General features: G+C 42.4%; 1 protein-coding gene across 3 annotated transcripts in view; it reads right to left on the reverse strand.

The window, feature by feature from the left end:
* Positions 1-14,313, reverse strand: part of LOC139728603 (calpain-9-like) — an 85,978-nt gene extending 71,665 nt beyond the window's left edge. For 2 of the 3 annotated variants that reach the window (XM_071639544.1, XM_071639542.1), the window contains exons 1-2: positions 14,211-14,313; positions 13,103-13,320 (exon numbers count right to left, since the gene is read on the reverse strand). In XM_071639544.1, coding sequence (XP_071495645.1) covers positions 13,103-13,258 — 156 coding nt within the window. In that variant the 5' untranslated portion in view covers positions 13,259-13,320; positions 14,211-14,313. The remainder of the gene's footprint in view (positions 1-13,102; positions 13,321-14,210) is intronic. The other variant, XM_071639543.1, reaches the window with a different exon arrangement.
* Positions 14,314-15,673: the final 1,360 nt, after the last annotated feature.

Here is a 15,673-nt window from a genome sequence, read left to right on the forward strand (position 1 = left end):
TGTGGGGCATGGGGTGGATTTAGCTTCCACTCTGTGTTGTTCCTCTCAAGAAAGGTGCGAAACACCTTGTCGTTCAAGACTCCCACAAAATTTGATCCTCTATCGGACCAAAAGGTTTCCACTTTGCCTCGCACAGCCATGAATCGCCGCAGTGCATTGATACATGACGAAGTGCTCAGTTCCTCAAGAACTTCGATATGAAGAGCTCTGGAGGTCAAACAGGAGAATATCATTCCCCACCTCTTGCTTTTGGCAGCGCCTCCTCTGGTCTTCCTGGTGACCACTTCCCATGGTCCGAAGCAATCAACGCCAACCTGGGAAAAAGGAGGTCCGATCTTTAGACGCTCTTGAGGGAGGTCAGCCATGCGTTGGAGCACAGTCTTCCCTCTGAGTTTGCGGCAGATCACACAACGGTGGATAACGGCAGATATGACTCTCTTGCCCCCGATAATCCAAAACCCAGCATCACGCAGAGAACCTTCTGTCAACTGTCTGCCAGGATGCCCGTTATTGTGATAGTGCATCACAAGGAGCTTGGCAATGTGACTCTTGCCGGGGATTAATACCGGGTGCTTCACTACCACAGGAAGTGAGGACTTCCTCAACCTCCCACCAACGCAAATCAAACCATCTTGGTTCAGAATGGGTGCTAAGTCCCGTATTGAGGAGTTAGAAGGTAGAGGTACTCCCTCTCTGAGACATTCATATTCCTCATGAAAGGTCTGCTTCTGTACTTCCTTCAAGATCATCATCTCTGCATGACGTACAGATTCAACATCTGTGTTGCTACATGTGTGCCAGCCATGGCAACCATTGCCACTCCTGGAGCTGAATGAGTGAGCAATGTGTATGAGCAAACGAAACGCTCTGACTAGGCTTTTCCAGGTTGAGAACTTTTCAAACCTTGGAACAAGTCCTTGCAGTTCCAAACTGGTTTTGGTGACCTGGATGTTCACATCTTGCTTTATCCCTTCATCTAGGTCAGGATCTACAAGTGGAAATTCTGACACTGGATTCACTACTTCCTGAGTAGCTATCTTCTGAGGACCTGTGAGCCATGATGATCCTTTCAAAGACCGAGCTGAAACCGGGCGTGTGCCACAGTCTGCAGGATTGTTGGCCGTAGGCACATACCTCCATTGTGAAGGTTGGGAGAAGGTGAGAACCTTGTGAACCCGGTTGGCCACATAGGTATGAAATCTTCTGGTCGTGTTGTTCAGGTACCCAAGAACAATCCTACTGTCCGTAAAGAAAACTACTGTTGCGGCTTGAATGTTCAACTCTCTACACACAACACTGGCAACTTCCGTGGCCAAGACCGCAGCACAAAGCTCCAGTCTTGGTATGGTGTGACCCGACTTTGGAGCCAGTTTGGACTTTCCAAAGACAAAACTTGCACTGGAGTTTTCAGCATCCCCATCTATCAGGTACGCAACAGCAGCGACTGCTACCTCAGAAGCATCACAATAGACATGCAAGATCCCTTTCTCAGGACAGGTAAGGTAGTTGCGAGGAATCGATAGTGACTCCAACTCTGACAATCCTGAGGTCCAAGACTCCCAGATAGGCCTGTACACCTCAGGGAGCACAACATCCCACTCTACCTTGTGAGTTATCATTTCTCTGAACAGGACTCTTGCCTGAATCATAACCGGGGCAAGGAAACCCAATGGATCAAACACTCCATTGATCATGGACAAAACTCCTCTCTTTGTGTAGGGCTTTGTCACCAACTCGATTTGGAACCTGAAAGTGTCATCAGTCAAATTCCATTGAACACCCAAGCTCCTTTGAGTTGGGGTACCATCGCTCAATGTGAGGTTCCTGATGTCTTTCTGAACCTCTTCTGGATCAAACGCATCAAGTACTGTCTGGGAGTTTGATGCGATCTTGTGCAAATGAATGCTAGCTTTCTCCTGCAGCATGGCCCGTGTCCTCTTCATGAGTGAAACGGCTGTTTCTGCATCCTCACATGAGGTGAGTCCATCATCAACGTAGAAATTGCCGTGGATGAATTCCCTAACGTCTGGCTCAGCATCTCTGGCCAGGTCCCTTAAACCATAGTTTGCTACGGCTGGAGAAGGGGAATTGCCAAACACATGCTTGAGCATACGGTACTCGATAAGGGGCTTGTCAAAGTCATTGTCTTCGTGCCAGAAAAATCGGAGGAAATTCCTGTGCTCTTCAGCTACTGAAAAACAGAAGAACATTGACTCAATGTCTCCGCAGACTGCAACAGGTCCTTTCCGAAACCTCAACAGCACTCCAACCAAGTCATTGGTCAGATCAGGACCTTTCAACAAAACCTTGTTCAGGGAGTGTCCCATGAACTCGGCCGAGGAATCGAAGACTCCTCTGATTTTGTCCTTCTTCTTGGGATGATACACCCCAAACAGTGGTAGGTACCAGCACTCTTCATGTGCATCAAGAGGTGGTGCCACCTCTGCATGGCCTTGGGAAATGACCCCTTCCATAAACGTCAACATGTGTTCCCTCTTGATTGGATCCCTCACCATATTCGTCTGGAGGATCTGAGCTCTCTTCAAAGCTTGTGAACGATTGTTGGGAAGGCGATCCCTTCGCTCTTTGAAGGGTAGTGGAGCTGTCCACTTGCCATTTTTCAGGCCTCCCTTCTCTACCATCAAACGGACAAACTGTTGTTCCTCGATTGACAGACTGATACTGTCATCTTCATTGTCAAAGAGGTGTTTCAACCTGAACTCGTTCGGACAGGGTTCAAGACATGTGGGCCGGCCTGTAGAAAGAATCTGAGTGCGCAAGGGAGAAATCCTCACTGTCTGTCCAGCACTCCGGTGGACCCCTCGAAGGCACACATCACCAATGATAACCCAGCCAAGGCATAACTTCTGTGCAAATGGTGAGTCAGGTGGCCCAATCTTTTGGTCTAGGACATGGTGCGCCTCAACTACATCCCTGCCTATCAACAGAGTTGCTGTGCAATTGTGATCAACTGGTGGGATCTCAACGCTCCTCAAATGATCATATACCTGGACTATCTCCGGAGTAGGAATCTCATCCTTGAAATCCGGAATGTATGAACACTCTGTGACTGTTGGCAACTCCAAACAGACAGTGCCGTGGATGTCTTCCACCACAAAATCGTCAGCACATCTGCCGTGGGCAGACACCTCTCCACTGCATGTGCGTAGAGTGTAGCTAATCTCGTCATAGGCAACATCGAACTTATCTAGGAGTTTAGATGTGGCTATGGTCTTATTGCTTTGGTCATCTATGACTGCATATGTCTTGACCACAATACTCTTATCCCTCTTTGACCTCACAAGTACTGGTACAATCTTTGCACAGGATTTTCCTCCTATGCATTTAGAACCCTTCATCTTAGAGCATGCACTTGTGATGTTGGTTCGAGGATTGTCTTTGGGAGGGTCTTCAGGTTTCTGCGTACTCTTCGCAGATTCGTTACTATTCTCCCAATGAAGAATCGTTAAGTGGCGTTGACTTCCACATGATTCGCATTTCACCCTTGCCTTGCACTCCCGGGCTGCATGTCCCGGGAGGCAGCACCTGAAACACAGTTGGTACTGCTTGAGAAGATTCTTCTTCTCAGGTACCGTTTTTGCAAGGAATACCTTGCACTCAACGATCGAATGTGGCTTCTTGTGGATAGGACAAAACTCCTTTGAAGCCGAAGGACGAACCTCCTTCACGTCAGTAGCCCTGACACTGACCGTTTTCTTCGCCACCTCCTGATGCTTCATGTCACGAGGCAACATAAAGCTGGGATCATTGCGAATCTTCGCGTGATAGCGAACAAACTCGCTGAACACCTTGAAAGGAGGGAAAGTCACCCGGTACCTTTCCTTGTACCGGGATCCCTCCATTACCCACTTCTCCTGGAGATTGTACGGCAACTTCTGCACTAAGGCCTGCAACCCTCTGGCAGAATCCAGATGCAGCAATCCTGGGAAATCCCCATTCTCTTTAGCATACTCGATCTCCAGGAGCAAATGACCAAACTGCTCTAGTTTTTCGTTCTCCCTATGTGTAAGTCTAGGGAAGTCTTCAATCCTCTGTTGAAGATCATGTTCTACTGCCTCTGGGGAACCGTACTTCCTGTCAAGGAGTTCCCACATTCTACTCACACCAACATTCGGTCGGTCAACATGAATGTCATGAATGGCAGAGACCAGTTGGGAAGATTCCTTACCCAACCACTTCATGATCAAACCCATCTCTTGGGATTGTGTCAGCTGGAGCTCTGTGATAACACGTCCGAGCGTAGCTTTCCAGGATCTGTAACTGAATGCACGGTCATTGAATTTAACCAAGCCACTTGACACCAATTCCTTCTTAAGCAATACATTACTTATGTCAGAAACTACGTTTACAGTGTCTAAGTTAGGTGGGAAAGCAGTGCCTTCCCTACGATTAACACTCTTTGTTTCATTGTCACACTTGGACATCCCAACATACTGGGATGAATACACACCATCTTCAGGAGGTACGCCAAGTTTTGTTTGTACTTGACCTTCCTGATTTTCTTTTACAAACTTAGGGGAGGGAATTGAACTCCCCTGGTTGATGTGATTTCCATCGACTGGAATCTTACCATCTACATCAAGTGAGGACAAATAATCCTCCACACGTTCATTGACATCTTTTTGCATAAGATTCAATTCAACACGCTTTACAGACTCTTCGCTTTCATTTAAGCCTGCTTCGAGTACAGAAACTTGCGCTGCTGCTACAGCAGCATCTCTTTCTGCCTCTAATACTACACGTTCTGCATCCTGAGCAGCCCTTTGCTTCGCAAGATCTGCTTCTTGAGCAGCCCTTTGCTTTGCAAAATTTGCTTCCTGAGCAGCCCTTTGCTGTGTAAGATTTGCTTCCTTTCTAGCAAATTCTAATCTAACTCTAGTTGCCTCTGCTTTTGCACGAGCTAATAAAGCCTCAGAGGCCACTGACGAATGTCTACTTGCATTAGACGGTCTCGAAGACACGCTCCCCGTCTCACGTCTGTCACCCTGCGTGGACAGCGACGGCATTTCCGGTGAATCCGGTCCTTGTTGTCGAGGTTCTGTTTTTGTCGACATGATAAAACTCTGGCGTCTTTTTACGAAGTGAAATCTTTCTAATCCACCTGAAGATTAAGTCCTTTTTACTTTGCCCGAAGAATAAGTCTTTTTACTATGCTGGCCTCGGATTTCTAGGTACCACTAGATCCTATCCAGTCAGCTAACCGTATACACATGCACAACAAGAATAAAATCGAAGACAGTCGAGTCGAACGTTGCACTCTTGTCTTTAATCAATTCTCCTCCTTGCTGTCTATGCGCAAGCCCAAGTGCGTGTGCGCATGAATGTGAAACGAACGAACGGTAAAAAGACTTGTGATCTTCCAAGCCTAGAAGCTTAACCCCTCTGGACGCATTCCGATTGCGATCCTGTCCCAAGGCAGAACCATCAGATGCAAGACTTCCATCCGGGATTCTGTGATTATCGTAAGATAATCTTACAAAATTGTTGCATTTTTGCTAGAGTCACGAACGAGCAAACCGTCGGTTCGTGCGCCATCTTTCTAGCCCATTATGGAAGGCCGAAAATCACACTACTATATATTGCGCGCGCGCATACATTTAACACACAATCACTGCTACATTTGAAGCGCTAACACTAGCCTACGTATGAGAAGCCGAAATTGCAAAAACAAATTCAGCGCGAACAGCACATACTCACTCTATTCCCATTCTCTTTCTTGATGCTATTTTTCATTTCAGAAGCAAGAAAATTTAGGCCTATTGCAGGCCTTGAAATAGGATTTTGGAGGGGCAAGGCCATTTCGAAAAGGGCACTTTTTCCATGAGGCCAGCCATGATAGGGCACTTAGGTCAGTCAGAGGGGCACCAAGGCCACATTGAAAAGGGCATGTTGGGTGTTTTTTTAAAGGGTGATTTTTGCGACGTTGCAAGAATTTTATGTTTTTTTTTTCCATATTCTAACAACAACCCCCCCCCCTCCAAATACATATTATATACAGTAGACCTCGCCTAAGTCGACTTCGCATAAGTCGACAACTCGCTTAAGTCGACACAATAAAAAAAGTCCCGATTTTTGCCTTTGTTATTCCTTGAAAATTTCCTCGTCTTAGTCGACATTTATAAGTCGACAACTCGCGTAAGTCGACCTGATTTTTCAGTGCCAACTGAGCTGAAATACGTATTAATTCCCTCGTCTAAGTCGACATAATTTTTCGCTCAAAATCTTATCGCCATTCTCTGAAAAAGAATTGTTTTCCCGCTCCGATTCGCTGCGTTTCTACTCGGTAATTCGCTAGTGTACTGCGCGGTAGCGTTCGCACCATGCGTCCATTGTCTTGTATGCCAGAATATAGAAAGGACATAACACTCATTTACACTGGAGCATTACATGTAGTACCCAAGACAGTTCACTTTACCCCTTTTCTCCCTCTCGTTTTTCTCAAAACGCACAAGTTTTGCACACTTATATTTCCCAGTAGGTACATGTATTCACTATCCGAACATGAAATAGGTGTTTTTGTAAATCCGAATAGAAACGTTGATTATTCCGAAGCGGTATTAAAACCAGGGCCCTTTCGAAAAAGATTTATTACAATGCAACTAATGATGCAACTCAAAAAATCAAATGCAGGTGATATCAAATCACACGCAACTTTTGCATTTAAACGCAATTGCGTTGCTGAAAAGACTTGCGTTTGATAATCATATGAAACTAGAAAATAATTGTTACGAACCTGAAACTCAATTGCATTTAAACGCAACTCTAAAAACAAATGCAAGTCCATCAAACCCACGCAACGATGTATTTAAACGCAAGAGCGTTGCAGAGAAGACTTGCGGTTTTTGTACAAAACTAGAAACTGCGTTTAGATAAATCTCTATACATCTACGGAAGTGACGGAAGTGCGTTATTGTTGAAAAGACTTGCATTATTTTTTTCATTTCGTATATAAGCAAAATTAAAAATTAAACGCAACTCTGAAAATCACATGCAAGTCCATCAAAACACATGGCACGCTGAAAAGACTTGCGTTTGATAATCACACGAAACTAGAAAATTGTAGGAAACTTAAAGTCAATTGCGTTTAAACGCAACACTAAAATAATGCAGGTCCATCAAATCGCACGGAACGCTGAAAGACTTGCGTTTGATAATCATACGAAAGTAGACAATTGTAGTGAACTTTTTTTAACTCAATTGCGTTTAAACGCAACTCTAAAAATCAAATGCAAGTCCATCATATCACACGTAACGCTGTATTTAAACGCAAGTGTGTTGCAGAGAAGACTTGCGTTTTTTGTACGAAACTATAAGAAACTGTGTTTAAACGCATCTCTAAACATCTACGGAAGTGTGTTATTTAAAAGACTTGCATTATTTTTTATTTCGTAAACAAAATTACAAATTAAATGCAACTGTATGCAAATTGTAGGGAACTTTTTTTTTTAACTCGCGTTTAAACGTAACTCTGAAAATCAAATGCAAGTCCATCAAAACACATGGCACGCTGAAAAGACTTGCGTTTGATAATCACACGAAACGAGAAAATTGTAGGAAACTTAAACTCAGTTGCGTTTAAACGCAACAATAAAAATCAAATGCAAGTCCATCAAATCACACGGAACGCTGAAAGACTTGCGTTTGATAATCACACGATACTAGAAAATTGTAGGGAACTTTTTTAAACTCAATTGCGTTTAAACGCAACTCTAAAAATCAAATGTAAGTCCATCAAATCACGTAACGCTGTATTCAAACGTAAGAGCGTTGCCGAGAAGACTTGCGGTTTTTGTACGAAACTATAAGAAATTGCGTTTAAACGCATCTCTAAACATCTACGGAAGTGTGTTATTGTTTAAAAGACTTATCGTAAGCAAAATTAAAAATTAAAAGCAATTCTGAAAATCAAATACAAGTCCATCAAATCACACGGAACGCTGAAAAGACTTGCGTTTGATAATAACACAAAACTAGAAAATTGTATGAAATTTAAACTCAATTGCGTTTAAATGCAACTCTAAAAATCAAATGCAAATCTGTTTTTAAAACGCAAGAGCGTTGCAGAAAAGACTTGCGGTTCTTGTCCGAAACTAGAAACTGCGTTTAAACGCATAAAAATGTACGGAAGTGCGTTATTGTTGAAAAGGCTCGCATTATTTTTTATTTCGTAATGGAACTTTCGCCGTGACCGAACTTAGTCTGCACTTGCAGAAAGACATCGCAACATTTACACGTTTCAAACTACCGAAACGCATGCTGCTTCACAAAATGTCAATGAAAAAATGATTACGAATTATTGATAAAGTTCGCTATGCCGAAGTTTTAAATCTCAGTCCAAAGTTTTTAGTCCGACAATGGTATAGAAAGGGCAACTGAAAGTACAAAAAGGGCCTGGAAGGAGCACAGGGGCAGCTCTCGGGGGGAAATGTGCCCTTTTTTCTTTGAAGGTGCCCCTTTTTTCCTGTAAAGGGGGCACACTTTTTCCTAAGGGGCAGTTTTAAGAACAAAAAGGGCACTTTGAGGAACAAAAAGGGCACTTTGAGGAACAAAAAGGGCACTTTGAGGAACAAAAAGGGCACTTTGAGGAACAAAAAGGGCACTTTGAGGAACGAAAAGGGCACTTTGAGGAACAAAAAGGGCACTTTGAGGAACGAAAAGGGCACTTTGAGGAACGAAAAGGGCACTTTGAGGAACAAAAAGGGCACTTTGAGGAACAAAAAGGGCACTTTGAGGAACAAAAAGGGCACTTTGAGGAACAAAAGGGCACTTTTAACTTTCAACTAACCAGCCAACCCGTGTTCACATACAGTGTTACGGGGGTGGGGGATCTGCACAATTTTTTTGAACATTTTATTTCATTTTTTTTCGCATGCGTGCCCTCGATCACAATTACTTAGAGCATGCGGGCATGAATGCAGAGCGAGAGAGATGGCAACGCTCGCAGCCGTCCGACATGCCTGGCACATGGCTTACGACCGATTTGCTCCAGACGATTTTAATCTTCCGCATTCCCCACAGTAACACACGCATGCACATACTGCACCCACCCAACGCGCTCACCCGCTGATTGCGACACTCGACGTACAGACACTATCAACGTACTTCTGTACGTACGCGCGGGCACACTACGAATACAGTCCAGGAAGCGGACTACTACCTAGCTAGTAACTCTATGGCCGCTGCGCTGCGGAGGCAGTCGTCGGAACGGTCAAAGCCGGTCGGCCGTACGTACGTACATAAGTACAAGTGTACGTACACGTCGTCTCGTTGAGTTTGAATCAGATATGGGACGCGAGTGAACTGAACAGAAGGTATGATATTTGAGATGAGGAAATTTGTTCAAGCTTATTGAAGTGTAGACTTTGAGAAAGGGCATATTATACGTCATAAACAAGAACTTTCATTCTAAAAGGGCACCACGGCCACAAGAAAAAGGGCACTTTTTTTTTGGCCGTAACTTTGATCACGGAAGAAAGGGCATTGCGGCCAACGAGAGGGGCACCGACGGCCATGGCCGTCGGTGGCCGTCGGTTAATTCGAGGCCTGCTATTGCATTGTCACTGTCCATTTCCACACTTCCATTCATGTTCAAAAAACTTGAGAACGGGCTCTGCGGAGGCATTACCAGGTATGTAAATTAGAAGCCTCACTTTTAGTAAAACTACTAAATACAATTGTAGGCCTATCCACTATGAGCACCTTACTGAGTGAAAATTGAAAATATTCTTTGACCTTTACAAGCATGTACTCCATGTCAAATACATGTGTAGAATGTGCTTTGATACATGTAGGTTTGTTTTTTAACACATTTTTGTTACATAGCAATACTTGATCTGGAAAACACAAGATGAAATCATACGAACATTCATATTATCTATTATGTTGAGGTCATTGTACAAAATAAAAATAAAAAATCTTCACTAAGGTACTTGAAAACTCAAAATTTCAGACAGCCTACAAGAAATGGGTGTAAACAAGTATATTTCAAACTCCCCTTGAAGTTTTATACAGTGTGTCCCATGCATTCATGTTCATGCCCCACTAACCATTTGTAACAACAGTAAAGATTAGTGACTGATAAATATGCAATACGACATCTGTTTGTTTGACAAATAAACCCACTGTAAATGCCTAGTCACATGCTATCTCTCAGTAGCAGTTTGATCAGGATCCACATTGCCATAAATTAGTACTGCCATAAAATATCTAGATCATCATTGCTATTCAGGCTCAAGTCTCCTCTTCCCATATTCATGGACCTTGTGTTCAAGCCATTTCATGGTTTTTACTCTGCTGTTCTTTCATGCACAGCATGCTTCAGAGTAGATGACGACTGAAGCATTGTGGGAGAAAGAGATTAAAATGTTCCACATGACAGAGGACAGCAGAACCTCAAAGCGAGTACAGGGTTTTCGAGTTGACCATTATCATCTTAAAGGTACTTTTAAACACTGGCAACTAAATTTTAGAAATGGTCAAACTTTACTGACAGAGCTGTATGATCATTTTCATTTGCATGATTATGGCTCCATCATGCTAAAGTTACACGAAGACAAGAAACGCACTCGTGACACCTCGATGGAGCAGAGCATGCGCTTCAGTGTGCGTATGCAAACCTCAAATACACGCAGCTTGAACTCCCCTGTTCATTAACTCTATTTGTCAAAAGATATAAAATCCTTAAAAAATTGATAAAAATTCCTGCATCACTACCAAAATTTAATCATCTGTTCCTTGTGCCATTTTCAACTTTTCCTGTACGTTTCATCTAAATCCATTCACAATATTTTTGTGCATTTTGCAAAGAGACAAACAGACAGACAATCAAACAAACAAAAAAACAAACCCCATCAAAAGATAACCTCCATAGCAGAGGTTCATCACTATTAATTGATTTAAATTTATAAAGAAATATAACCATGCTAATTACTATACGATTGGAAATACTGAGAGTGGTGAACTTAGTCCCCAGTTTTTCATTAATTTGAATCACATACAGTCGTAGTGTTTACATCCAACCTGTCTAGATGGGAAAATTGTGACCTGATGATATTATTGCCTCTTCTGATTTACTTGTGTGGTTGATGGCAGGATCGCTATATGTCAAGTAAAACTTGAAAATTCCTTTCCTTTCTTATTTTGTGTCTGATATACATGAAAGTCTTACCTTTCTGTTTGTCTGATTATATTTTGCTCAATGGGAAAAAAAAACACTTGAAGAGTAGGCCTGTACAATTGCACTTTAAAGTCAAATGCGTCAGGAAATTCTTTGCATTTTGCCAACAGCATTAGGCTGATAATGTCCGTTAATGATTGACTACGTACTAAAACTCATCCTACCCATTTTGTTACCTATTAACAGTCAGCAGACGTCTTCCATGCTACATACACTGTAGTATCAGCTTTAAGGCTGTGTCCTTGCTGCATTGCCTAGTGATGAATTTATGATAGCAATTCAGATCTTCTGTCACACTGACTGGGTAGGGTGGGCTTATTAGCCATTTGTTATTGCTAAATTAATCTTTTGGAAGGGTTTACATACGTAATCATTTCTGTAAAGGTCACTGACAAGCTAACTTCCTGTCTTCTGCATACTGAGTACATGATTTGTACTAACCTTGCATCATGTTAGCACTTATCATTTCAACTATGAATGTGGCAACATACACTGTAGCTCGATACATTGTATCAGCACTTTATATTTGAAGCTGTGAGAGAATGTATGGCATTAGGATTGCAATAATTGCTTCTGAGAGTCTACATGAAATACCTGATCTTATTTAACAATAAACACTAATAAAAATGCAATATGTACAAAGGACCTGTAACAGTCATGCAGTCTTACATACAGCTCAGTGCCAATACAAAATATAAGCAGAAGTTAAGAATTACAGTTTAACAACGCACACAACAAAATAAACTAACAGTTACACCCTAAAAATGCTTTTCAATTAACAAGATTTAGAAATGTTTACCCATCTGGCGACTCACATTTGTTTTTATTTTTTAGTCTAGTAAGTTATTGGTATTCAATGCTTCAGCAGAAGAGCTGGAAATACTTGGGACCTATGAGAAACCCAAGCAATCTTAGGAAGGATCTAGTGGAGAAACAACAATTTCTCGCAGGTACAAACAGGTACACATGAATATCTTTAACAAGATCATTAAACATTAAGCAGTAAACCTCGGATAAGTCGACGTCGAGTGAGTCGAAAATCACTTAACTCGAAGCAAAATAGAAAGTCCCGATTTTTCCCTATCTATTTTCTCTAAGAAATATTTGCACCATAGACAAAGCACATGCACGTCGCATTGCCACATTAGCGCAGACATTCTCAGAACTACGTTTATAGTATTGATACAAATTCCATGTTCAATTTAGAAAAAAATTAGAACATTATCTTCAAGAACAGATGAATTTGAATGCAAACACACACATGGCACGCACACACACACACACACACACACACACACACATGCATGCAAATGTACTATAATACATAAACTGTGAGTCGAAAAAAAATTGACTCTCGCGAGAGTCGAAGTTCACTTAAGTCGACGCATTTTTGTCAGTCCCGAGAGCTTCGACTCATGCGAGGTTTACTGTACATGTCACTGAAAATGCTACCTAAGACAGTCAAAGTTTGTTTCTCATCTTAAAATATTTCAAGTACAGTGGCAGATAAAGGGAGGACTGCACCGGGCGCACGCCCCCCCCCTTTCTTTTTTTGTTGAAAAAAAAAGAAAAAAAATGGAGGGAGGGGTGCGTGCGCCCCCCCCCCCCCCCTTCAATCTTGTAAACATGCCCCCTCTTTACGGAATTCCTGGATCCGCCCGTGATGTACATGTATGTAGGCCTACCTCCTGTAACTTACATCCATTGGCAAGAAAATGTGATTTAACTGAGCTAAGCACACACATCAGTAACTCTACGCATGCTAACAGTGCCTCAGTGGGCTCTTCAAACTTTGGTATGCAATTATTCATCTTTCACATATTTTACCATTCAATCATGAGCTCCTATACTCTTCTTTAATTCTAATGATATCAAAACTATAAATAGTTGTAGAAAATGGCTTACGTTTGGTCGGAGCCATTGAAATGGACGTGGCGGAGGTTGAGAGGGAAATATGCTTTCATCAATCGCAGGAAACTCGGGGTCTTCGAAGAGCTTACCAGAAGACATGCATTGTTTCCTGAGCTGACTGTAATTTTGCTTGAACATTCGCTTGCTCATGGTTGCAATGTCGTCTTCTGCACAACTTTTAAGAGACTATTCCACTTCCAAGGGCAGGGCTTCTATAAGCATGGGTAGAGCAAAGAAAAAACAAAACAAAACAAGGATAAGTTATCAACATCATAGCCATAGGCAATCATTTAGTGGCAAGCAGGCATTCCTCGAACATCTACTAATAAAAAAGACAATGCTTACTGCAAAACAAGCTTGGAGAATTCTTTTTTTCTTTCTTTTCTACTTTTTTCAACCCTGAAGTACGTAAGTGGCACTAAAATAGAAATAGATAGAGATCTTGAAGTATGGCAGCAGTAAGGTTAAGTTTTCTCTGAAGACCTTTTTTTTTTTATAACACCCGGAAATGGGAGGGGAGAGAATGAGCTGAGGACCTTTTTTTTTTTTTTTTTTTTTTTTTTTTGCTTGTTAGAAGAAACCCAGAAGTGGACGGGGAGAGATGAGCTGAGGAAAACACTGCGCCGGCCCTGTTAACATAATATGTCCAACAGAATAAAGAAGATGTTCATGTCGAGGGGTCCATCTTTCTTTCTTTTTTTTTTCTTTCTTATTTTCTTTTTCTACCTGGCTCACATGACTTTGACTGGCGAGACCTGGAGGCTGGAGGCGATGTGATGCTTATCATACACATTGCTAGAGTAGATTGTATAATCTTACAGAGTAACATATTACACTGACTGTATTTACGTCGATTCGGTCTCTGGAAAGGCTCCAAGGTTTCTTAATACTCCATCGGCATTTTCATCCCAAACAATCTTATCCGTTATGTGCGGCGAGGACTCAGGAAGAGGCAACATCATGATGGTGCCACTCACTACGCTCTCTAGAAACTGCATTAGCGACAGGTTACGTAAGACCTGTTTAAGGTTTAGCTAGGGTTTACGGGTTCACATCGTAAATAATATGTCACAAAATCAAAGAAATTACAAAAAGAGCTCACCCTGACTTCTCTCGGCTTCACAGTCCCCCAGTTAGCTCACTCACCTAGTGCTACTTTTCGGAGAGCTAGAATGCGCTGCGCTACAGCTAGCAGTACGAGGCACGCTTTACAAGTAGCCACCCGCCCGATAAACCCTTATCCTGAGAGAGCTCGTTGATCGCTCCGGATCCCTGCTACAACGACTAGCTCCGCGTGCGTGAGATACAACGATCGGGATTGAGCAATGCAACCAGCTAGCGATACGAGGGCCGGGCTATCAAGGCGGGGTGCGACCCAACAATCAAAGCGGAGAATGGGACGCTCACTTCAACCAATCAAATCACGAGTACAAGAGGAACCGCACGCACATTGTCCCCCGCTTCCCCCTACCCCCACCCCCAACACCACCAATAATATTCCGCCGAGTGCTGTCGCGCTACAAAGAAAATTGCGACAAAATGCTCCACAGCTTGCTCCACAATATCACTCCTTGACATTTGCTCCTAGACGTTTACTCCGAAGATACATATATGCTCCAGCCAACCTCAATTTGCTCTGCTCTGGTGACCACTGCTCTTTGGTCAACTGTTTCACTGACATTTCCTCCACCGAAATTATAAGAAGAAGTACCGTACTTTGCTCCTATATATTGCTACACCGACCAAAGATTGAACTCTCGATTGAATTCTCATTGCTTTTGATAATAGTGTTCACTTTTGGATTCAATATGAAACTATAGGATCCAGTCGTATCAAGGCAATTCCCCTGAGGGCAATTACCCCCCCCCCCCTCCCGCTGGTTAGTGAGAAGGTCAAATAAAGATTATGGTTAGGGTTAGTGTTTGTGTTATTAGGATTAGGTTCAGGGGAAAGGGAAGGTTCCGGGATAATTGCCCCAGACCCATCTAGTCTTATTCACTAGAAATGATTTTGCGCAACTGTTCCTTTCTTGAATCGATGTATTGAAATATAGGAAAATGGAGTACAGTCGATTCAGTAACCAATTCATTCGTTCAATGTCATATGCTATATATCCGAAGATGTTGTGACAAATAGTTTAGTTTGGTTGAGGAACAATGTCATTATCAAGCCAAGTGCATGACACTGTGGTGTCAAGATTGATCTCGAAGACAAAATCCTTATTACAAAGTCCTCTAGTTATCATCTTCTGGTGAGTCTACAATGTTCATGCCATGATAAGATAACCACTGAAACCTAATTATCATTAGCGGAACTTTTTTTTTTGCAACTTATAGACGAATTGCCCTACATCGACATAAACTTTTTTCATTCACATTCATCTATATGACTCATCAGGAATTGTCCCACTTTGGTCCAATGTTTATTACAACTCATCTTCACTTAAAAGTTTGTCAAATTCAAAAAATAACTTTTAGATATTTTGTCATTGGTCCGACACAAAGAGTGTTCATGAAGGAGTCACACTCTATATAAAATATTCTGTTTGGAACTCGAGGAATTAGC

Source organism: Diadema antillarum, unplaced genomic scaffold (assembly GCF_040938485.1).
Source record: "Diadema antillarum isolate AM-2024a unplaced genomic scaffold, OU_Dant_1.0 seq00000187_RagTag, whole genome shotgun sequence".
In the NCBI taxonomy this organism is placed as follows: Eukaryota; Metazoa; Echinodermata; class Echinoidea; order Diadematoida; family Diadematidae; genus Diadema; species Diadema antillarum.